General features: G+C 40.3%; 1 protein-coding gene and 3 non-coding genes across 7 annotated transcripts in view; all 4 read left to right on the top strand.

Annotated features, from left to right (window-relative positions):
• Positions 1-23,587, top strand: part of KANSL2 (KAT8 regulatory NSL complex subunit 2) — a 32,954-nt gene extending 9,367 nt beyond the window's left edge. For 2 of the 4 annotated variants that reach the window (XM_047788108.1, XM_047788107.1), the window contains exons 2-10: positions 299-557; positions 1,984-2,162; positions 2,754-2,868; positions 7,388-7,551; positions 7,755-7,921; positions 9,082-9,178; positions 13,844-14,097; positions 22,072-22,191; positions 22,871-23,587. In XM_047788108.1, the coding sequence (XP_047644064.1) occupies positions 307-557; positions 1,984-2,162; positions 2,754-2,868; positions 7,388-7,551; positions 7,755-7,921; positions 9,082-9,178; positions 13,844-14,097; positions 22,072-22,191; positions 22,871-23,002 (1,479 nt within the window). In that variant the 5' untranslated portion in view covers positions 299-306 and the 3' untranslated portion in view covers positions 23,003-23,587. Of the gene's footprint in view, positions 1-298; positions 558-1,983; positions 2,163-2,753; positions 2,869-7,387; positions 7,552-7,754; positions 7,922-9,081; positions 9,179-13,843; positions 14,098-22,071 lie in introns of all 4 variants that reach the window. The other 2 variants (XM_047788110.1, XM_047788109.1) reach the window with 2 other exon arrangements.
• On the top strand, positions 9,267-9,403 carry LOC125131871 (small nucleolar RNA SNORA2/SNORA34 family). Its single transcript, XR_007136051.1, has one exon. It is a non-coding gene; the product is annotated as a small nucleolar RNA SNORA2/SNORA34 family (small nucleolar RNA).
• On the top strand, positions 20,338-20,469 carry LOC125131872 (small nucleolar RNA SNORA2/SNORA34 family). Its single transcript, XR_007136052.1, has one exon. It is a non-coding gene; the product is annotated as a small nucleolar RNA SNORA2/SNORA34 family (small nucleolar RNA).
• Positions 22,514-22,652, top strand: LOC125131873 (small nucleolar RNA SNORA2/SNORA34 family). Its single transcript, XR_007136053.1, has one exon. It is a non-coding gene; the product is annotated as a small nucleolar RNA SNORA2/SNORA34 family (small nucleolar RNA).
• Positions 23,588-24,435: the final 848 nt, after the last annotated feature.

The following is a 24,435-nucleotide window of genomic DNA, read 5'->3' as shown; positions in this document are numbered from 1 at the left end:
GCGCGGGCGCGGCGCTGCAGCGTTGCGCGGCCGCGTGGTGCGGGCGCTGGCGCGGCCCCCTTGTGCGGCGGCCGCACAGTCTACGTGGTGGTGGTCGGCGTGGGGCGGCCTTGGCGGGGGAAGTTGAGGTGAGGCAAATTCACTAATGCCCGGGGAGGCTTGGGCTGGGAGACCTGGGCGGAGGGAGTGAAGGAGCGTGACTTCCGCTTGTCTTTTAGAAGCCACGCGCCGTCTGCCTGGTTACTGTGGGGCAGGAATTTTCGGGAAGGGCTTTTTGATCTTTTGTGTGACCCTGCAGGTTTTGGTATGAACAGGATTCGGATCCACGTCTTGCCGACCAATCGGGGAAGGATCACCCCAGTGCCCAGGTCTCAGGAGCCCTTGTCTTGTTCGTTTACTCATCGCCCATGCTCGCAGCCTCGTCTGGAGGGGCAGGAGTTTTGCATTAAGCATATCCTTGAAGACAAGAATGCACCTTTCAAGCAGTGCAGTTATATATCCACGAAGAATGGAAAAAGATGTCCTTGTGCTGCTCCGAAGCCTGAGAAGAAAGACGGGTATATATGTATAGATATCTGTACTTTTACGTTTTTTGTTGTGGGTTTTTGTTTTTGTTTTTTGGGGGCCATGTCCATGACATGTGGAAGTTCTTGGCCCGGGGATGGAACCAGCGTCACAGCAGCGACCCCAGCTGCTGTGGTGACAACGCGGGGTCCTTAACCTGCAGCCTGCCACAAAAGTAGAGGGAACTTCTGTTCTTTTAGATTTTAAGTGATGTGGGCTGGGAAATAGCTAGCCAGTTCTTTGGTCACATGCTTGTAACATTGAGGTTATGGATATATCCTTGGAGAACTTTTTAAAATGGTGAAAACTGGAAGGAGACCACTCTCAGTTGGGCCACTTCGTTAAATGTCTTTGGATTTTTTCTGGTACCTGTAAAATAAAGGGACACTCTAGATTTTTCTTTTTTTCTTTTTCCTTTTTGGGCCGCACTTGAGGCATATGGAAGTTCCTAGACTAGAAGTTCCTAGACTAGAGGTCCACAGCCATGCCATATCTCTGCAACCTACACCTTAGCTCACAGCAATACTGGATCCTTAATCCACTGTGCGGGGCCAGGGATTAGCACACTTCCTCATAGATACTAGTTGGGTTTGTTACCCGAGCCACAAGGGGAACTCCCTCTGGGTTATTCTTAACCTTAGGTTGCATGGCTCTTTTGGCCATGCACATTCTATGTGTGTGTTCTTTTTGGAAAGACTTAATGGTTTTCATCAATTAAGCAAAAGTATCCATGCAGAAACATAGATAATTCTGTATCTTTTGATTTTAAAATTGTGTCTCATATCCTATTACCTACAGTGGATTGATACTGAAGTAAAATGTAGAGTTGCCTTCCAGAACCAGGCTTTTTTTTTTTTTTTTTTCCTCCCCCTTGTCTTTTTAGGACTGCGCCCATGGCATATGGAGGTTCCCAGGCTAGGGGTCTGATGGAGCTACAGCTGCCAGCCTACACCACAGCCACAGCAACTCAGGATCCGAGCCTTGTCTTCGACCTACACCACAGCTCACGGCAACACCAGATCCTTAACCCACTGAGCAAGGCCAGGGATCAAACCCGAAACCTCCAGTTCCTGGTTGGATTCGTTTCTGCTGCGCCACGATGGGAGCTCCCAGAACCAGTTTGAAAGATGGAAGTGGATCTCTGATGATGTTGTGAAATGTCAGCATTTTTATAGTTGGAATGTTTTGTTTAATGGGTAGAGCAGTAGGTTTTGTTACCTGCATTTCCCTTTAGTAATACCAAATGAGTTGGTCTTGGGCCAGTTAATATATTTTGCCTCATTGACATTTTTAATTTGTAAATGAAGACAATGGTCATTTTAGTTTCCTGAAAATAATCTAATGATCAGTGTCTCTAAAAATCACTGAACTCCTTCAGGAAGGAACCTGAGTATAAATGTGAATATTTTATCTCCTTAGGGTGTCCTTCTGTGCTGAACATGCGCGTAGGAATGCCCTAGCACTTCATGCTCAAATGAAGAAGACGAATCCAGGGCCTGTGGGTGAAACACTCTTGTGCCAGCTGAGCTCATATGCTAAGACAGAGCTGGGGTCTCAGACTCCAGAAAGTAGCCGAAGTGAAGCCAGCCGAATTTTGGGTAAGAAACTTCTTTAGGGTGAGAAAAGAGGAAGAAAACAAAAAATATAAATTGGTTTAGCACAGTGCCTTGAACATATTTGGCACTTGATAAAATAGTATTATTGTTAATTCATTTGCCTTTTGGTGAGAATTCAGGAATGCCGTGTTGTTCACTAATCTTTCTGGTTTTAAGTAGTGTGTGCTTAGGTTTACTTTCTTGAGTTTATGACTGCTTCCTTCATTGCTGTTTTTACACTTAACATCTTTGTTAGGTAAGGTAATTCAGGAAACAGTCATTTTGAGTTGGCCTTTCTGTTTTGAGAGCATAGTTAATTCATTTATGTTATAGGTATTCATATTTGGGGTGTATTTTTTTCCTTTTCTTCTTTTTTTTTTTCTTTTTTCTTTTGGCTGCAGCATGAAGTTCCCAGGCAGGGGTCGAACCCACGCCACAGCAGTGACAAGCTATGGCAGTGACAATGCCTGATTTTTATTTGCCAGTGCCTCTGTACTAAGTTTTTCTAATTTAAGATTTGGGTTAATCTAGTTTTGTGTGGTGGAGTTACAGAGGTGGGAAGTCTTAATGGCTGCTCTCCCTTCCTTGCCTCAGATGAAGACAGCTGGAGTGATGGGGAGCAGGAACCCATTACTGTGGATCAGACATGGAGAGGTGACCCTGACAGTGAAGCTGATAGCATAGACAGTGATCAAGAAGATCCCCTAAAGTAAGTTGTAACTCCACATAAGGCTTTAAATGTTTTAGTGTTTAGTATGTGGAATATAGTACTGCATGCTGTTAATGGATTAATAACCAGGAGAGTTGAAAATAGCTTAGCTGTTTGTGAGCAAAATAGCTTCTGCATATTTTTTTTTTTGTCTTTTGTCTTTTGTTGTTGTCGTTGTTGCTATTTCTTGGGCCGCTCCCGCGGCATATGGAGGTTCCCAGGCTAGGGGTTGAATCGAAGCTGTAGCCGCCGGCCTACGCCAGAGCCACAGCAACGCTGGATCCGAGCCGTGTCTGCAACCTACACCACAGCTCACGGCAACGCCGGATCGTTAACCCACTGAGCAAGGGCAGGGACCGAACCCGCAACCTCATGGTTCCTAGTCGGATTCGTTAACCACTGCGCCACGACGGGAACTCCCAGCTTCTGCATATTAAAGTGTGTCATCGTTCATCACCATCTTGCTTCCTTCAGGGCAGGATTTGATTCTTTTTTAGGAGTCTTGTAATTTGGAAAAGTTTTTGGACATGGGGGGAGATGGGTGGAGATCAAGTTAGAGAGGAGAAAATTGATGTGAATTGGTTCTTGGCTTAAACCTCAGGAATAATAAAGTGATTATATTTGAGTACTTTTTTTCCCCTAAGTTCTGTTTTATGTATTTATTTGTTTAAGGAAAATTAAAAGGTGTGCAGGAGCTTTTGGTTTCATGCCTAAAAAAGAACTGATTTAGAAACCCAGCAGTGAGTAATCAACCTAATTATATCTTACTAAGATCCTGCTTAACTCATGATCACTTGAGGAATTGTAGACCACTCCAAAATCTCATATTTCTATGTCTTGTGGCTTGGGTTTAGCTTAGGTTTTTGTTTTTGTTTTCTTTCTGACTTCTGTATCTTAACACTTTCTACTGACAGTTTAAATGGAAGAACTCTAAGTAGTGGGGGGTAATGAACTTCCTGACTTAACTGTTTGACACATTCTTAGAATAACATTTTCTTCATTCCTTGGATTCTAAAATTTATAAGAAGTCACTTAGGGTTACATTTTCTTAGTAGAGTAATTCATCTATATAAGTAATCTAAGTGTAGTCAGGTATTCAGGAGGTAGTTGTATGGAAAGTCCATAAAAATAATTTGAGAAGGAAAGTTTCTTTCTAGAAGGATTCTCTAAGTAGAAACTTTATAGCAAGGACATACACACATACAAACACACGCATGCGCGCATGTGTGTGTACACACACACACATATATATACATACCGCCTTGTCCCCCCTCCATTGTTCCAGAAATGCCAAAGTGACTGTATTTTGGTGTGGTAAACACTCAGTTTTGAAGGTCCAGAAAATTTATTTTGTCAGTAGTAATCTAGAGTGGATCAGTCTCCAGGGGACATGTTCTGTCTGATTTACAGGAGATCACTGTACAAACCAGAATACCAGTTAATTTTATGAAAAAAATATTAAATGTTAAAAAGGACTGGTATACTTAAAGTCGGTTTTCCCTAAAGGGAACATTCAAAGGAGAAAATAAAGCCCCAGATGTGCTCAGCTACTAGGCAATGAAATACAAAGCTTCCCTTAATTATCCCAGTGATATTATTAAGAAATTTTTTTGGCCTACTAAAGTACAGTTGTTCCTTATAATCTGAGGGGGACTGATTCTAGGATCTGCTTCAAGTGCCAAAATCCAAGGCTGCCCAAGTACCATAGTCAGCCCTTCTTACCTGGCGATTACACCAACTGGAACCAACAGTACCCTATATATATATATATATATATATATATATATATATATATATATATATATATACACGCATTTTTATTTTACTAATTTTGTTTTTTAATGGCCACACCTGCAGCATATGTAAGTTCCTGGGCCAGGGGTTGAATCTGAGCTGCAGCTGTGACTTACAGATCCTTTAATTCACTGCCCAGATCCTTTAACCCACTGTGCTGGGCTGGGGATGGAACCTGTGCCTCCCCAGTGGCCCAAGCTGTTGCATTTGGATTTTTTTTTTTTTTTTTTAAAGGACTGTACCCACCGCATATGGAGGTTCCCAGTCTGGGGATTGAATTGGACCTGTAGCTGCTGCCTTGCCACAGCAACGCCAGATCTGAGCCACATCTGCGACCTACACGACAACTCATGGCAACGCAGGATCCTTAACCCACTGAGCCAGGCCAGGGATCAAACCCGCCTCCTCATGGATACTAGTAGGGTTCATTACCACTGAGTCATAATGGGAACTCTCATGCAGTTGGATTCTTATTGTGACACAGTGAGAACTACTGTATTGCCTTTTAAATAGCAGAAATAACTTTTACTCAATCAAAATAAAATACTAAGTCAAGGTGTATGTCTAGCTTACTCTGTGTCTATAATGATTACACAAGACAAATGGAACCCAAAAAAATGGGTTTTTTTTGGTTTGTTTGTTTTTTAAGGGCTGTACCTGTTGCATGTGGGAGTTCCTGAGCTAGGGGTTGAATTGGAACTCAGCTGCTGGCCACAGCAATGCCAGATCTGAGCCACATCTGCAACTTAAATCATAGCTCACTGGAATGCTGGGCCAGGGATTGAATCCAAGCCATATCTGTGGGCTATGCCACAGCTGCAGCAAAGCTGGATTCCTACCTAACTCACTGTGCTGGCCCCGGGCGAGGGATCAAACTGGCAACACCATGGAGACAAGCAGTATCATTAATCTCCTGTGCCACAGCAGGAACTCCTGTAGTTAATCTCTTAAATTTTGAGTTACTTAAATCAGAGGCAGGAAACCATCTTTAATTAAACTGCCATTTAACTTATTTGCTTATGTGGTCTCATTAATCACTAGAATATATTTTTTTAAAGTTCCTATTCATATTTGGTGGCAAAGTATAATAAAGTTTTTTTCGTGGTTTTTTTTTTTGTGTGTGTTTTTGTGTGTGTGTGTTTTTGTTCGTTTGTTTTTTTTAGGGCTGCACTTGCAGCATATGGAAATTCGCAGGCTAGGGATCCAATTGGAGCTACAGCTGCAGGCCTACACCCCAGCCATAGCAACATGGGATCCAGGCTGTATTTGTGACCTACACCAGAGCTCGTGGCAACACCAGATCCCAGACCCACTGAAAGAGGCCAGGGATTGAACCCAAATCCTCATAGATAATAGTAGGATTCGTTTCCACTGCACCACAATGGGAACTCCAATCTTAAAGTTGATGTGTGTCTAGATATTTGGCAATTAAAGATTAACTCAGGGTGCTGTATTTTGAAAATACTGTCAAGGAAATGAGTTGAGGACATAGGTCAGCTGTTGTGACTGGTATTTCGAGGGCCTGTGTAAACTCCAAAATGCAGATTTTTTTTTTTTTCTTCTTTCTCTTTGGTCTTTTTGCCATTTCATGGGCTGCTTCCATAGCATATGGAGGTTCCTAGGCTAGGGGTCGAATCGGAGCTGTAGCTGCCAGCCTACGCCACAGCCGCAGCAACGACAGATCCGAGCCGCATCTGCAACCTACCCCACAGCTCATGGCAGTGCCGGATCCCCAACCCATTGAGCAAGGCCAGGGATCAAACCCGCAACCTCCTGGTTCTTAGTTGGATTCGTTAACCACTGAGCCACAAAGGGAGCTCCCAGATTTTTTTTTTTTTTTTTAATTAGAAGTTGTGGAATTCCTGCTGTGGTGCAACAGGATTGGCAGTGTCCCAGGAGCATTGTGATGCAGGTTCAATCCCTGGCCTGGCACAGTGGGTTAAGGATCTGGCATTCCCACATCTGAGGTTTGGGTTATGACTTAGGCAACCTGATCCCTGGCCCAAGAATTTCGTGGCAGGGCGTCCGGAAAAAAAAAAATAGTGTTTTTTTTTTTTTTTTTAAGAGCTTTTGCAGCATATGGAAGCTCCTGGGTTAGGGGTTGAGTTGAAGCTGCAGCTGCTGGCCTGTGGCACAGCAACAACAGATTTGAACTGCATCCGTGACCTGTGCCATAGCTTACAGCAACACCAGATTCTTAACCCACTGAGTGAGGCCAGAGATCAAACCTAGTTGACTAGTTGGGTTCTTAACCTGCTGAGCCATAATAGGAACTCCTATTTGTTACTTTGTGTACTTTAATTAAAATATATTGAGATACATGTTACCAAATTAAACACTTTTAAGCTGTCCTGATTGGTAAGTGATTTTTCTACACTATAAAATAGAACAAGGATGTAAATTAATGAAATTTTTAAGTATTCTATATCTTCATTCCTATTTAAACACAATGCAGATAACTAGGGAAAATAAACATTTCCACTTCCCCATACAGTGAAATCATATATTAGCGTCCATACTTGGGAATTTTCTTTTTTTGTTGTTTTGCTTTTTAATAGCAGAACTTCAGTGGCAAAATGCTATGTGAAAACATTCCTGTTTAATGAGGTGATCGTCTTAGCACCGACTGCTTGTTGAATAGCAAACATAAGTCTAAATTTTGTCTCCTTTTAAGCTTGAGTTTTATTTGCTTTCATATGCTTTGTTGAATCCTGTTTTATTCTAGACATGCTGGTGTCTACACAGCAGAAGAAGTGGCCCTAATTATGCGTGAGAAGTTAATTCGTTTGCAGTCTTTGTACATTGACCAGTTTAAACGACTTCAGCATCTGCTCAAAGAGAAGAAGCGACGTTACTTACACAATCGCAAAGTAGAACATGAAGCTCTAGGCAAGTTTTATGCCAGTTCTAACAAACTGTTGTGGGCTTAGCATGTGAATTTGGTGTAGTTAGGTTAATTTCTGTCTTGTTACCTGTCTTGAAACTGTCAGGTATGGGCAGAGATTTCCCTGTTTACTTCTTGTTAATTTGGAGAGGCATCCTTGACTGGTTGCTTGACAATAGTCAACATCTTGACTATTGTGACTTTCCAGGTAGTAGTCTTCTGACTGGCCCAGAGGGACTTCTGGCCAAAGAAAGAGAGAATTTAAAGCGTCTAAAATGTCTTCGGCGATATCGTCAGCGCTATGGAGTGGAAGCCTTACTACACAGGCAGCTGAAGGAACGCAGAATGCTGGCCACAGATGGTGCCGCCCAACAGGTGATTTGTGTATATAGCTCTAAGATGTATACATGTGCTATATTTACAAAGTTAGGGTAATTGTTGAAGGGAATTGAAATCCGACTTAATGAACATGGGATATATTGAAAAGAGCACTTATCTAGAAGTCCGGAGACATAGGTTTTAGTTCCCTTCTGATCTTTTCTGTGCCTGCACTGATCCTTCTCGGGGCTCTGTTTCCACCTACATATTGATGGGTTGCCAGAGATGTCTAAGTACTTGGTTCAGAAATTCTTCAGTTCAGAACAGACACAGAACACACATTAGCTTTAGTCTCTTATTTTAGAAGGCAGAAAGAGTAATAGTGAATGTCAGGAAGTAAGGTTGATAAGCAGAGTTAAATGATCATTCTTAAATTTGTTTCTCAAGGCCCTGGTCTCTGCTTCAGTAAGAGTTATTCCATTTTTATCTCTTTTATTTTTTAAGGCTACACATAAGAGTTTAGGGAGTTTCATTCGTGGCTCAGCGGTTAAAGAACCTGACTAGGATCAATAAGGATTTGGGTTCAGTCCCTGGCCTCCCTCAGTGGGTTAAGGATCTGGGGTTGCCTCGGGCTGTGGTGTAGGTCACAGATGCGGCTCAGATCCTGCATTGCTGTGGCTCTGGCATAGACTGGTAGCTGTAGGCTCCTATAAGACCCCTAGCCTGGGAACTTCCATATGCTGTGGGTGGACCCTAGAAAGCAAAAAAAAAAAAAAAAAAAGAAAAAAAAAATAAGGTTTAAAAATGCTAAAAGAAAACCTTTTGAAAACCATTAGGCTGGCATTCCCTGGTGGCCTAGTGGTTAATGACCTGCTGTGGCTTGGGTCACTGTTGTGACTTGGATTCAGTCCTTGGCCTGGGAACTTCGGAAAGCCATGGGCATGGCCATAAAACCCCCAGACACTAGGCCGTATATCCCACTTTTATGACATGGACAGAAGTGTATTTCGAATTATGGTTGACTCATTGTTTGGACATGAGTTTAAAATTTTTTTTTTCTTTTTGTAGAGTATTGGTGAATAAATTTGTTAAATGTTGAAGTTTCTGGGCTTTAAGGATGTACCTTTCTTATGTGTATAACTAAGAATTCTCATAAATAATTAGTGTTACATTCTTTTGTGGGTTTGTTTTGACTTTATCTGTTTTCTGCATTTTAGGCCCATACCACTCGTTCCAGTCAGAGGTGCTTGGCCTTTGTGGATGACGTTCGTTGTTCCAATCAGTCTCTTCCAATGACCAGACACTGCCTTACTCGTATCTTTTTACTCTGTTCAGTTTGCTAGCTAGACTGAGGGCTAGTGGGGATCTGTGAGTTTAATTAATTGAAGGTCTTTGTTTTCCTTTGGCCCTGAATCAAGGCCAGCAGTTTGCTGAAGCTGTTGGTTTCAAGCAGGAGCCTAAAGAAGTGTCTTTCTATGGTCTGTTGGCTGTTTCAGAACTTTGGAGATGTGATGGTCAATTCATTAGAAAGAAACATCTGAGACATTGGTTGTTAGATGTGGGCTAATACTTGTTTGTAGTTGATTAATACTGGGGTTCCAAAATTTAAGAGATCCTTGATTTAACTTGTTCATTAGAATTATAATACTGGGAGTTCCTATTGTAGTTCAGTGGTAATGAACCCAATAGTATCCATGAGGGTGCATGTTCGATCCCTGGCCTCGCTCAGTGGGTTAAGGATCTGGCATTGCCATGAGCCGTGGCGTAGGCCAGCCGCTGCAGCTCCAATTTGACCCCTAGCCTGGGGACTTACATGGCCCTAAAAACCAAAAAACAAAAACAAAACCCTGTTAAATCTAATTACCACAAAAAAATTTTCTTTGGATCCAAAAACAGTAGGTTAGGAGTTCCCTGGTGGCCTAGTGGTTAAAGATTCAGTATCATTGCTGCTGTGGCAAAGGAACTTTGACCTGCTGAGGGTGTGGCCAAAAGAAAAAAAAACCAGACAAGCAAAAATAGTATGATGATTCTGAACTGTGAGCTTCCTTTAAATATTAATCTCTTTGTATGGTCAGGTCCCTGACTTGTATATTTTAGATTTCATTCAAATTGGAAACTTACAAGTAAGTTTTGTAAAACTGAAAGTTTGTAAGGCTGTAAAACTTTGAGTTGTTTATTGGATTGTGGAAGTGCAGCTATCTATCTGTCTGTCTATATTTTTTGTCCATTTTAGGGCCACCTTCTGTGACATATGGAAGTTCCCAGGCTAGGGGTCAAATCAGAGCTGTAGCTGCCAGCCTACGTCACAGCCACAGCAATGCCAGATCCAAGCTGCACCTGTGACCTACACTACAGTTCATGGCATTGCAGAATCCTTAACTCATTGAGCAAGGTCAAGGATCTAACCTGCATCCTCACGGATGCTAGTCAGCTTTGCTTCCCCTGAGCCACGATGGGAACGCCCAGTGCATCTATGTTTTGAACAGGAGAAAGTTAGTTTCATAGTTAAATGCAGTTTTTAAATACTATCTCCATTATGTGAAAGGTGTAAATCTTGCTGGATTTCATTTGTCTGGCAAGATACTAAAATATTTGGAAGTAAAATGTATTTTCTTTAATAGGAAGGGAATAACTTCCTTGGTCCTTTAAAAGGAAAACTGATTTTTTTTCTATTCTGTTTAACTGCTTTACCAATTTATTATAATTATTGTACCACCAATGTCTAGTGAAGGATTACTGTTCTTAATATATGAAATGCTTGTGTGAAGTAGTTAATAACTAAAGATAAATGCTTAAAACATGACTTGGCAAAAGCTATCTATGGACAGACCAAAAGTAGAAATGACAGATAGTTGAAAACTATAAAGTGAAATGGGAAATAAAACAAGTTTGTTAATGAGGGAATGGTGAAATGGGCCCTACTGAACAGTGCCATTGGGACTGTAAAGCGGTACAGGCTTTTAGAAAACAGTTTGATAGTATTTATATTCTTCAATATGATAATGTCACCATTGGGAATTTATTTTAAGGAGATAATCAAGTGCCAATCAATATTTATTACATAAAGTTCTTCCAACTGGACGTAGCCTTAAAATTTTCAGAGATGGGGGATAGAGAGGAAAATTGTGACAACATAATATGGAATCTGTTCAGGCATTAATATATTTAACAAAATTTATGAATGACATAGGAAGATGTTAGTAATGCAAATGGAGTATGGAATTGGGTAGAATATACATGGAATTAAATACTGGGAGGGAATGTAACAGAACTATGACTTGGATTATGAATTATGTGGGGTTATGAATGCCCTCTTTTTCCTCTGCTTTGTACTTTTCAGGTTTTCTTCAGCGACCGTAAATTGGTTTATAAGGCAAAAACCCCCAGTTTAATGGATATTAAAGAGTATTTTAGACTTTTCTTAATGTAGTATACTCAGTTTATTAATGTTTTAAAAAGCAAAGTTGAAAATGAAATGTATTTGAAAAGAGAAGGGAAGTATTTTTTTTTCTTTTATGTTCTTTTCCTTTCCACTCCATAGTTGCCTAAGTCACTTACCCTTCCTTAAGTCCTTATCCCAGAGAAAGATGCGACTGCCATTGGTGACCTGTTAACTCTTTACTCTGGTCTAATGGAGACAGCACTGGACTGAAAGTGAAGGACCCAGACTCTAGTTGTAGGTCAACCATTCCCTTTTTTGTCTGTTGTCCCCATCTGAAAGGAAAGGGGGTGGAGGAGGATGGGGGAGGGTTTTTTTGAGGATATTGTGATACTAGATGAATAAGAGACTTGTGAAAGTCCTTTGAATTCCATGAAAAAAAGTTCTAATTAAAACATTTAATGGATTAACGTTTTAAATTTTAATAATTTAAATTCCATTCAGCTTCTTAAGCACATAGGAATTGCAAATCTGGTTGTTTCCATTAGATTCACATGTTTATTCATTTGAGTGTTGATTTTTCATTTAATATTTGTTTACTTTGAGATATTTACTGTTCCTTTAGAGTAGTGGTACTCAGGAGTTCCCTGGTGGCCTAGGGGGTTAAGTATCTGCAATTGTCAATGCTGTGGCTCAGGTTACAGCCATAGTATGGGTTCAGTCCCTGGCCTGGGAACTTCCACATGCCACCAAAAAAGAAAAAATAGAGTGGTGGTTTTCAGCTGGGGCAGTTTTGGCCCCCATTTGGTAATGTGTGGAAGCATTTCCTAACTGGTGGAGGTGCTACTGTCATCTAGTGGGCAGAGGCCAGGAATACTGTGAATAAACTTTGTACATTGCACAGATGGCCCATAATGTCAGTAGTGGCAAGATTGTGAAACTCTGCTTTAGAGTTTAGCAAGTTCTAGGAATGGATTGAAAGAAAATAGCTTTTTTCAAGAGGTGTTAATGGTTCAAAAATTACAATGTACATTAGATTTTTTTGTCCTTTTTGTCCTTTTAGGGCCACACCCACGGCATATGGAGGTTTCCAGGCTAGGTAGGAGTCTAATGGGAGCTGTTACTACTGCCAGAGCCACAGCAATACCAGATCCGAGCCTCATCTGCGACCTATACCACAGCTCATGACAATGCTGGGTCCGTAACCCACTGAGTGAGGCCAGGGATTGAACCCAAAACCTCATGGTTCCTAGTCAGATTCGATTCCACTGCACCACGACGGGAACTCCTACGTTAGATTTTTTTAATTTTAAAAAATTACCTTAAAATTTAGGGGATGAAAATTACCTTTATTTCTATAACCCTGGGTATAATCCATTTATCAAAAGTTGTGCTTTCTGGTTTAAAAATAATCCCCAGTTTGAAATAAGGGTTATGTTTGTTAATCTAGGGAAAATAACCATGTAGTTAGGATTTCAGGAAATGGTAAAATGTATTTTGTAGATTGGCTTGAATCGGAATTTTGTTTTCTAATCATAATTTCAATTTTGATTCATCCTACAGAGCTTTGCCAACTTGGAAGTATAGCCCTTTTCTGCTTCTACCCTTAACAGAAGTTATTAGAGGTCCTGGAGTGATTCCTTTCCTTGGGCCCTCATAAGCAGTTGTCTTCCTCCCTTTCTCTCTGGGATCATAATAGGACTCCCCTGCAGACACATCCCCTGAAAAAAAGTGGGGGCCATGGAAATTGATTTTAATGTCCTGTCAGGACATGATACCTAGGATACCTAGTTACTATTACTAACCCCCTCTCTCTCTTTTTTTTTTTTCTTTTTAGGGCCGCACCTCTGGCATATGGAGGTTCCCAGGCTGGGGGTCCATCAGAGCTGTCGCCGCCGGCCTACGCCAGAGCAAGAGCAATGTGGGATTCAAGCTACATCTGAGACCTACACCACAGCTCGAGGCAATGCTGGATCCTTAACCCACTGAGCGAGGCCAGGGATTGAACCTGTGTCCTCATGGATAATAGTAGGGTTTGTTAACCACTGAGCCAAGATGGGGAAACCCCCCATTCCACCCCTCTTCTTTAAACAAGTTTATTGTGAACATTTTGGAAACAAAGGTCAAAAGGGTTTTACAAACTTTTTACCCTCTGCTTAACAGCAGAAGCAACATTGTATCTCTTGACTCTTAGAAGGGGTTGGTAGGGACCTCTGCAAGCTGTTTGCATCCATGGCATGTTTCTTATCAGTAGATATATAGACCTCTAGGATTGTTACTGTTTGTTTAGCACTATGTTTTGAAATGTTTTGTGTTTGATCCTAATAAGGAGAACAGAGTGGTGTTTTTAAATGACTAGATCCTGAAATGGAAGTTAGAGACTAGTTTTACACTACTGATAGAGCTAAGATTATGATAGTAAATGACAGTTTGAGAAGTAATTTTAAAAACTACTGCCTGCATTTGGTTCTGTATCAAATGTAACCAATTATTTTGTATAGTCCAAACCTTGAATTTTACAAGGAGGACTACTCTTTTTTTTTTTTTTTTTTCGGGCCTCCGATAGATGCATTTTATTTCCCTTGACCGTTTTTCTACAGATATTTGTCAGGACACGAATCAGGTTCTCTTCAAATGCTGCCAGGGGTCTGAAGAGGTACCCTGCAACAAACCAGTTCCTATAAGCCTCTCTGAGGATCCCTGCTGCCCACTGCATTTCCAGTTGCCTCCTCAGATGTATAAGCCCGAGCAGGTACTGTCTGTGCCAGACGATCTGGAAGCCGGCCCCATGGATCTGTACTTGAGTGCTGCTGAGCTTCAGCCCACTGAGAGTTTACCTCTGGAGTTCAGTGATGTAAGTTAGAGAAGCTCTGCTTGGTTGGCCCTTGAGGTAGGGCCTAATTTATTAATGGTGAGAATAGGTTAGTCTTTTGTGCTTTAAAAAAAACCCACAGTTTTGATAAAATTTTTCAAAGGGTATACTTATGGTTGTATTTGTATGTTAACATGTTCATGTAGAGAGTTTAAATTTGCAGAAGTGTTTTTTTGTTTTTTTTTCTTTTTTCCCTCTGAGGGACTGATAAGGAAAATTGATTGTAAACTAAAGAAAGTTGAAAAGTCACAATTATATTTGGGTTTGTGTAGCTGGGAAATTTGACGCCCATCCACGAGGTGAGTAATTCACTAGAATCTTAGTAATACAGTTGAATTCTGATATCTGTTTGACAGTGTAATCTTGTGTTTTTGTAGTAAGGGTTGTTGTTTTCTGATTAATGCATGCCACCCCACTCAACCCCAGATAATTCTAAACTTAGCTCTGGCTAAGTTTCATTTTTGCTACGTTATTACAGATTCTGTTGTGAACGGACTAGAACAATACTCCTTAAATAATTACTTTTATAGCCTTCTAAGTGTGTACACTTGACTACCTTTTTCATCTTGTTCCCTGTTTGTCCCAGCCCATAAACCCATCTCTGATTGCATGTCTCCCTAATTACCACTATCCTATTACTTCACCCACTTTAGGGATCAGTTGACATTCCATCTTTGTCTTAGAACTTTGCTTAATACCTAGCCTTCTAGTAAAGGTCTTTATTAATTTATTCTGAAGATAAATCTTCTGAATTTCGTAATAAAGGTGTCATATATAATTAGGACATTTAAAGTGACAAATCTAAATGGAAAATTCAGTATAGGTTGCAAGATTATTTGCCTAGGCATAGAAGCAGGATTTGGGTGGTCTGGAGTGTTACTTAAAAAGATACATCAGGACAGATCTGATCTTGTTAGATCAGATTTTTCAGATCTAATATCTGAAAAAGTGGCATTAAGAATAAACTGACTCCAATTAATTCCCCTCCCCTTTTGGTTATATATTATCTATAGGTTTAGTAAATTTGATTTTTGTTTATTTATAATAAAATTAGAACTTATGCTCTAATCCTGAGAATAATTGCTTTTTAAAGTTTCTTTCAAATAGATTCATAGTATATGAGAACCTTTGAAATTATTCACTCCAGTGCTTCCCAAACTTTTCCAGTGAGATTGTATTGAAGAGGGTATTGGATAGCCCTAGTTAATTTTTTCCCCCACTTCCCTTCATTTTACATTTGATGAAAACCCAAAGAGGTGCTGTCTTTCCCCCACCCCTAAACTTAGGAACAGCTTTTTTTAAGGGCTGCACCCACGGCCATAAGGAAGTTCTCAGGCTAGGGGTCAAGTAGGAGCTACAGCTGCCGGCTCCTTACCTGATTCCTTACCACTGAGCCACAGCGGGAACTCCATGAACCAGTTTAATAAGGTCTAAAAAATAACCTCATAAACACTACATTGCCAGTTCACTTCAGATATTAACGTACATATGTAGAAACTAAACTAGCACATGTGTTTTACATAGATATATTAGGTTATTTTATTTCATCTGAATGTTAATTTCTAGAACAGTTTGTTTTGACCTTTTTGGTTTTTCTCCTTTCACCTGTTTTTTGCTATTATTATTATATTTTTTTGCTGAGCCTGAGGCATGTAGAAGTTTGTGGGCCAGGGATCCAACCTGTGCCATAGCAGTGACCCAAGAAGCTGCAATGACAATGCTGGATGCTTAACCCCCACAAGAACTCCCTGCCATTAGTTTTAAAGTGTTTTCTTTCTCAAATTTTGATAATCTAGACCTAAGAAAATAGAGCTGTTATGCTTGACGATTATATTCTTGTTTGCTCTTTGAGGAATATTAACACAAAATATTACGACAGAATAACAAAATATTAACAGAAAATATTAAAAGATTATGAGATTTGCGATCATAGGTGAACAGTGATACTTAAGGCGTTTTAAAATACTTATTTATTTATTTATTTATTTTGTCTTTCTGCAATTTCTTGGGCGGCTCCGGCGGCATATGGAGGTTCCCAGGCTAGGGGTCCAATCGGAGCTGTAGCCACCGGCCAACACCAGAGCCAAAGCAACGCGGGGATCCCAGCCGCGTCTTCAACCTACACTACAGCTCACGGCAACGCCGGATCCCTAACCCACTGAGCAAGGCCAGGGATTGAACCCGCAACCTCATGGTTCCTAGTCGGATTCGTTAACCACTACGCCATGACGGGAACTCCCATAAATTTGTTTTCTATGTCTGAGTCTACTTCTGTTTTGTAAATAGATTCATTTCTATCATTTAAAAAGATTGTACATATAAGCAATATTATGGCATTTGGTTTACTTAAGATAACCTCTAAGTCCATCCATGTTACTACGAATGACAGTATTTCATTCTTTTTTCATGGCTGAGTAATATTTGATTGTATGTGTTTACTATGTCTTTATTCATTCCTCTATCAATAGACATTTAGGTTACTGCCATGTTTTTTTGCCTGTTGTGAATAGTGCACATTGGGGTGCATGTATCTTTTCAAATTGCATTTTTCTCTGGGTATATGCCCAGTAGTGGGATTGCAGGATCATATGGTAGCTCTGTTTTTAGTTTTTTTAAGGTACCTCCATACTGTTCTCTATAGTGGTTGTACCAATTTACATTCCCACCAACAGTATACGAATATTCTCTTTTCTCCATAACCTCTCCAACATTATTTGTAGACTTTGAGGTTGGCCATTCTGACTGGTGTGAGGTGATGCCTCATTATAGTTTTGATTTGCTTTCTGTAGTAATTAGTGGTGCTAAGTATCTTTTCTTGTGCCTTTTGGCCCATCTATATGTCTTCTCTGGAGAAATGCTTTTTAGATCTTCTGCCCAGTTTTTGATTGTCACATCATTTGCAAATATTTTCTCCCATGCTGTTGGCTGTCTTTTTGTTTATGGTTTCCTTTGCTATGCAAAAGCTTTTAAGTTTATTTAGGTCCCATTTGTTTGTTTTTGGTTTTATTTCCATTACTCTAGGAGAGGGATTCAAAAAGATACTGCTGCAATTAAAGAGCCTGTCTTTTCCCCATTGTGTATTTTTGCCTCTTTTGTCATAGACTGACCATATGTACGTGGGTTTATTTTTGGGTTTTCTATCTTCCATATTTCTGTTTTTGTGCCAGTACTATACCATTTTGACTACTGTAACTTCGTACTGTAGTCTGAAGTCAGGCAGGGAGCCTGATTCCTCCAGCTCCATCTTTTTCAACATTGCTTTGTTTGGGGTCTTTTGTGTTTCCATAGAAATTTAAAACTTTTTTGTTCTAGTTCTGTGAAAAATGCCATTGGTAATTTTCTTTTCTTTTTCTTTTTTTTTTGGCTGTACTCATGGCATGTGGAAGTTCCTGAGCCAGGGATCAAACTCATGCCGCAGTTGTGACCTGCAGCACAGCTGTGGCAACATTGGATCCTTAACCCCCTGTGCTGCAGGGGAACTTCCTCCATTGGTAATTTGATAGGGATCACATTGACTCTTTAGATTGCCTTGGGTGGTATTGTCATTTTGACAATATGATTCTTCAAACCCAAGAGCATATCTTTCTGTTTGTAAAATCTGATTTCTTTCATCTTACAGTTTTCAGAGTACGTGTTTTTTTCCTCCTTAGGTAGGTTTATTATTCCTAGCTATTTTATTTTTTTTGATCCAGTGGTAAATGGGATTGTTTCCCTAATTTCTCATTGTGATCGTTATTGTTAGTATATAGAAGTGCAACAGATTTCTGTGTATTAATTTTACATCCTGCAACTTTACTGGATTCATTGAAGAGTTCTAGTAGTTTTCTGGTAGCATCTTTAGGATTTTCTGTGTATAGTATCACGTCATCTGCAAACAGTGAGTTTTCCTTTTTTTTCTAATTTCGTTTCTTTCCTTTTTCTTCTATGATTGCTGTGACTAGGACTTCTAAAACTATTGAATGAAAGTGGTGAGAGTGAGTGTCCTTGTCTTTTTCTGATCTTAGGAGGTGATTTCATATCTTCACCATTGAGTATGGTGTTAGCTGTGGGTTTGTTGTATATGGCTTTATTATGTTGAGGTAGGTTCCCTCTGTGCCCACTCTGGAGAATTTTTATCATAAATGAATGGAATCCTAAGTTTAAGGAATCTTAATTTTAAAAATATTTTAAAAATATATTGTCATGTCTTTTAATCTTTATTTTATGGCTTGAATTTTTTAGAGGATATATGAGAAGTAACTTTGAGAATCTTTTGGGTTTTTATTTTGTGGTTAGAGGTTTAAAAATGATAACTGTACTTGATCATCTATTATGTTTGTATTAATGTGCTTCAAATGAATCACATTGGTCATTAGAAAGTAGTTTTATTCTTAATCTTTGGAGGCAGACATTTTCCAGAAAATGTTAGATACAGTCCAGTTTAGAAAATAATTTTCATCTTCCCATAAATTCCAGATACATTTATTAGTCTTGTGTTGGAAAAAAGTAATTTTTCAATTATATGAAGTGCATTCAGCTATCTTAACTTGTTACCTATGTTGTTTCTATAACTTATTGGTAATTTATTGTAACTGTACTTGTGGGAGGACCAGGTATCACATATTAATATTGGCAGAAATTCAGCCGTTCATTCTGGATATTAACACTTGCCTCTTTTCTGTCCCTTGATCCAAGGATATTTGACAAATAACAATTTAATATTTTAATCTATAAGCTTGTTCTGTGTTTTTGAGCTTTGTTCCTTGAGATCAGAACAAAGTGTGGATTATCCTTGTGTACTGATATACATTCCTGTAAACATTCTTTTTATGATAGACATTTCTGCTGATCCTTTCTTCTTATTTTAGTTTCTGTTCCCAATTTTAAGTCTTATAACAGACAACACTGTGAATATGTGAGAAAAGCCTTTTCAGTATCTATTTTTCTTTGAAAAATTTCCATACCACTCTCACTTTCAGACCTGGAAAACTTTTGCCACACTCTTTAAATGGGTTCTTTTAAATGCCACGTTAATTACTACATTTGACCCTTGAACTGCATGGGTTCATTTATATACAGAAATTTTCCAGTAAATACTTATTTACAGTCTACATGATGTGCACTTGGTTGTATCTGAGGGTGCAGAAACATGGACACAGAGGGCTGACTGAAGTTATGCATGGATTTCTTCTTTCCTTCCTTTTTCCCTCCTTCTGCATGTCCTGTGGAGTGCAGAAGTTCCCAGGCCAGAGATTGAATCCACACCACAGCAGTGACATCCTTAAGCACTCTGCCACCAGGGAACTCATGTGTGTATTTCTGACTGTGGGCAAGGGCACCCCTAATGCTTGCCTTGTTCAAGGATCAAGTGTGTAATCATTGTGCATGTTAAAAGACTTGGAGGAGTTCCTGCTGTGGTGCACTGGGTTAGGAATTGGACTGCAACAGCTCAGGTCACTTAGGAGGCACAGGTTTGCATCCCCAGCCTGGTACAGTGGGTTAAAGGGTCTGGCATTGCCACAGATGTGGCTTGGATTCAGTCCCTGGCGTGGGAACTTGCATATGCCACAGGTGTGGCCGTAAAATTAAAAAAAATTAAAAATTATTTTTAAAGTAATTGGAGAAAACAATTCACACTCTTAACAGTATGAGGATATTGGTTTCTGTGGATAGTACAGACATTTCTGACACAATTGAAATAAATGTTAGGTAGCCAAGTATACTTTGCCTTATGTTTCTGTTCCATGTAAACAGCTTTACATCCAGCGTGTTCTTTAATTATCTTGAGGATGTGATTCTTATTTTTGGTAATCAGGAAGACTTTTTTTTTTCGTCTTTTTAGGGCCGCACCCACGGCACATGGAGGTTCCCAGGCTAGGGGTGGTATCAGAGCTGGGGGATTCAAGCCACGTCTGCGACCTAAACCAAAGCTCATGGCAATACTGGATCCTTAACCCACTGAGTGAGGCCAGGGATTGAACCTGCAACCTCATGATGATCCTCGTCAGATTTGTTTCCACTGCACCATGATGGGAACTCCAGGAAGACTTAATTTTTTAAGCATGGAACTTAGCTTCTCTTATGAAGCCAAGTTACTGGAAACATAAAGCTTCTGTAGAGGTGCTTGGACATAGAGGAGTACAAAACCCTTGAGTAGGTTTCACTTGTGATTTAGCAATAGATTTTTAGAAAGGAGAGTCATGAAAGTCAGTTTGATATTATGTCTGACCCTTCATAATGCTTTAGGCCCTGAATCAAGACCAGTAGTTTGCAGTAGCTGTTGGTTTCAAACAGGAGCCAAAAGCAGTGTCTTCCTATGGTCTGTTGGCTTCAGCACCCCAGTGGGAATGGCCAATTCAATTGGAAGAAACATAATCTGCAAAATGTAATAGCTGTTATTTGTGGGGGTTTGTTTGTTTTTTGTTTGTAAAGAGCAATCTGATTATGTTAGGTTTAAGAATCAGGGAATTGGAAGTTCCCATGGTGGCTCAGTGGGTTAAGAACCTAACATACTGTGTGAGGATGTGGTTTGATCCCTGGCCTTGCTTAGTGGGTTAAGGATCTGGCAGTGCCGCAGTTATGGCATAGGCCTGCAGCTGCAGCTCTGATTTCGACCCCTATCCTGGGAACTTCCACATGCGGCAGGTGCAACTAGAAAAACAAAAAACGAACAAACAAGAGAATCAGTGACTTACTCTTTGGGGCTAGGGACTTAACCAGAATAATACTTTCTGGCTATTCAGAAGGACTTTGAGTTTTTTGTCCTTCTGTTCTTCCCCATCCCTGTCTCTTGTTCACTGGCTTGCTTTGGGGTTACACTGATCAGATGGTCCCATGTTTTCCAGTCTTTTAAGGCAGTATTTCGTTATAATTTGCAGTTGTGCTGATTGTCCATATTAGATTCATCACTGGTGAACTTAGATGTTTACTAGTTAGTCTTAGGGATAATATACTATATACTGTTTTTTTTTGTTGTTGTCTTTTTTTTTTTTAAGGGCCACGCTTGTGGCATATGGAAGTTACCGGGCTAGTGGTTGAATCAGAGGTGCAGCTGCTGGCCTGCACCACAGCCATAGTAACACAGGATCTAAGCCACATCTGTGACCTACACTGCAGCTCACAGCAATGCTGGATCCTTAACCCACTGAACAACGCCAGGGATTTAACCCGCATCCTCATGGATACTAGTCTGGTTCATTACCACTGAGCACAAAGGGAACTCTCCCAGTAATATACTTTTTTTAATAAATATTTTTGTTGTAAAATATTTGTAATGCAAGAATTAGCGTTTTAGTTAATTAATTTATTTATTTTACTTTTTAGGGTTGCAGCCACAGCATATGGAGGTTCCCAGGCTAGGGTTTGAATTGGAGCTACAGCTGCTGCCCAACGCCACAGCCACAGCAACGCCAGATCCAAGCCACATCTGCAACCTATACCACAGCTCACGGCAATGCTGGATCCTTAACCCACTGAGCAAGGCCAGGGATCAAACCCACAACCTCCTGGTTACTAGTTGGATTTGTTTCTGCTGCACCACAACGGGAACTCCCCATTTTAACGATTTTTAAATGTGCTATTCAGTGGTGGTATGCAACCATCATGACTGTTAATATCCAGAACTTTTCTATCAGTGCAAATAGAGATTGTACCCATTAACCTATAACTTCCACTTCTCTATCCCTAGTCCCTGGTAGCTGCTATTTTGCTTTTTGTCTCTGAATTTTCCTGTGTAAAAGATATGCTTTTTAAAGTTACTGTAGTGGTCTGTGCATTATACTTAGCAGCAAGAAAAAAGTTCTTAGAGCTTTTTGATTTTATCCCATTTGTTGAATATTCTGGGGAAATTTTATTTAAAGGTAGGTAAGTGGTGAAGGAAGCATGGAAGAATTGCCTTGAGGTTTGTTGGAAGTTAGGCAAACTTTAGCTTAATGGTTCCTTTGGTACTAATAGGCTTTTTTCTCTTTCTTTTCCTAGGACTTGGATGTTGTGGGTGACAGTATGCAGTGCCCTCCTTCACCCTTGCTCTTTGATCCTTCACTGACCCTTGAAGATCATTCAGTCAAAGAAATTGCTGAAGGCTCAGTGGATGTTTTGGCAAGTGAAGGACAACCCTGGCCAAACAGAGGGTTTGCTGCTGGCTATGGCTAGCATGTACTCCCAGGGAATACGGGTATCATCAGTAGCTGGAAAGGTGCCTCAGATGGCAGTTCTCCAGATGTGCTGTAGAGAGTACAGTTAATAGCCCTGGTCCCAAATCTGGGAGAGCAGGACACAGATTTATTTAGTTAACTAGAAAAGTTTGAGACAAGGAATGTAGGTAAATGGTTGCTTCTGTGGAGAGTTTAGCACTGGGATTGTTTTCATCATAGAGTTAAGCAATATGATTGGCTTTTTTGAGCTGTTGGGTGAGATACTAATGGCCCTGACTGAAGACCTGCAGTTATATACTACAGCTGTTGGTTTCAAGCAGAGGCCCAGAGGACTGTCTTCCTGTGATCTCTTGGCTGTTCTGGAACCTCAGCAGAGAATGGCTATTTCATTTGGAAGAAACAACCCACAGCTCTCCTTTTGACTGGGGGAGCCACAGAAATGATAGAGAAAAAGTGAATTATGACTCCAAGCATCAGGATAGTTAAGTATGGGCAAAAGCAACTGCCTAAAGTTCTATCTGCTGTCTTGTTTGTGTTGCTTATACATGGGCGTTGTATAAGTCACACTCATGCTTCGGACCACAATGAATGAGTTTGTAACCGGAGTGACTTTCTTTTAACAGGGCCAGATGCAGATGGCTGGAGATGGGTGCAGATCACAGGGATTTCGAAATTCTGAGAAAGCTTCTGCATCGTTGCCTCAAAGTGGAGTGGCTACTGCAAATGGGAAGCTAGAATCCACTTCTGTCAGTTGATAGTTTGTTTTGGGAACCAGTTGACTTTGGAGGATTAGTATTTCCCAGTGTTTAAGCAAGTATTTCCTGACCAGCTCTACTGAAAGACAACCCAGACTACCTTGTTTTTCCTCTGGATTATCAAGTGCTATAGTCAGACTAAATATTGGGGGAAGGGACCAATAATGTCTAAAAGATGTTAGTGTCTTCCCACTCTAGACACAGAAGAGAGATGAGCGATTCTTACCCAGTCAGAGCTGCTGGGATTCAGAGTATTTGGGACTATGCCTAAGGGGAGAGAGATTTTTGCAATGCAGTTTCCCAGGTCTTGGGATATTTGATGGACCTAATGGCTGATTATCTCTGTCTAGCAGCCTGTGTTTTAGCCTTTCCTTACTTCTCATCTAACTGGGTAATCTGAACCCCCTTCCCTCAATGAACTCTGCCCTATAGCCTCTGAGAAAATAGCCTGCAGGTCTGGACCATCCATCTTCTAACCTACTGTAAATTTCTGTAGTGGCTGTCTTATGTTAAGATATAATAAAAAATTATTGTATATAGTTTCTATTAAGTATTAAAATGTTATGAAAATGTAAGTCACTTGAATGCATGTTTTGTGTTTGAGAGTGTATATATATGTGTGTGTATATATATATATATATATATATAGCTTTTTTAGGGAGCTGTATCTGATGGGAAAGGGAAAACAGGATAGATACATGTCCATCCCAACAACTAACTATATTTTCAGTAACTTAATATGGTTTAGTTTTGGAGGATAAGATAAAAACCTGTAAGAAGAAAATGGAGGTGTTCCCGTTGTGGCTCACTGGGTTAAGAAGCTGATGTTGTCTTTATGAGGATGTGAATTCAGTCCCTGGCTTCATTCAGTGGGTTAAGGATCTGCTGTTGCCATGGCTGTGGCACAGGCTTGAACCTATAGTTGTGATTCAACTACTAGCCAGGGAACTTCATAGGCTGCATGTGTGGCCATTTAAAAAAAAGGTAAATGGAAAAGGGTAGAACTTCTCTATTTAAGCCTATCTACCCAGAATTAAGTAATTTCTGCAAATATCTCTGAGATGTCCTTCTTTTCACTCTGTGCCCCCTCTTTCCACTTGCATTTCCTGCTCACAAATTTTTTTTTTGGGGGGGGGGGGGGGACTTGTCTTTTTAGTGCTGCACCCAAAGCATATGGAGATTCCCAGGCTAGGGGTTGAATTGGAGCTGTAGCTGTCAGCCTACACCCTCAGCAATGCGGGATCTGAGCCATGTCTGCAACCTACACCAGAGGTCACAGCAATGCTGGATCCTTAACCCACTGAGGGGCCAGGGATCGAACCTGCATCCTCATGGGTACTAGTTAGGTTCGTTAACCACAGAGCCATGATGGGAACTCCAAGTAATTCTGATTGTTGCAAAATTCTCTAAAGCTAGGAACACACACACACACA

Source organism: Phacochoerus africanus, chromosome 7 (genome assembly GCF_016906955.1).
Source record: "Phacochoerus africanus isolate WHEZ1 chromosome 7, ROS_Pafr_v1, whole genome shotgun sequence".
Lineage (NCBI taxonomy): Eukaryota > Metazoa > Chordata > Mammalia > Artiodactyla > Suidae > Phacochoerus > Phacochoerus africanus.
Note: the sequence above shows the minus strand (reverse complement) of the source record. Positions and strands in the feature narration are given on the sequence as shown.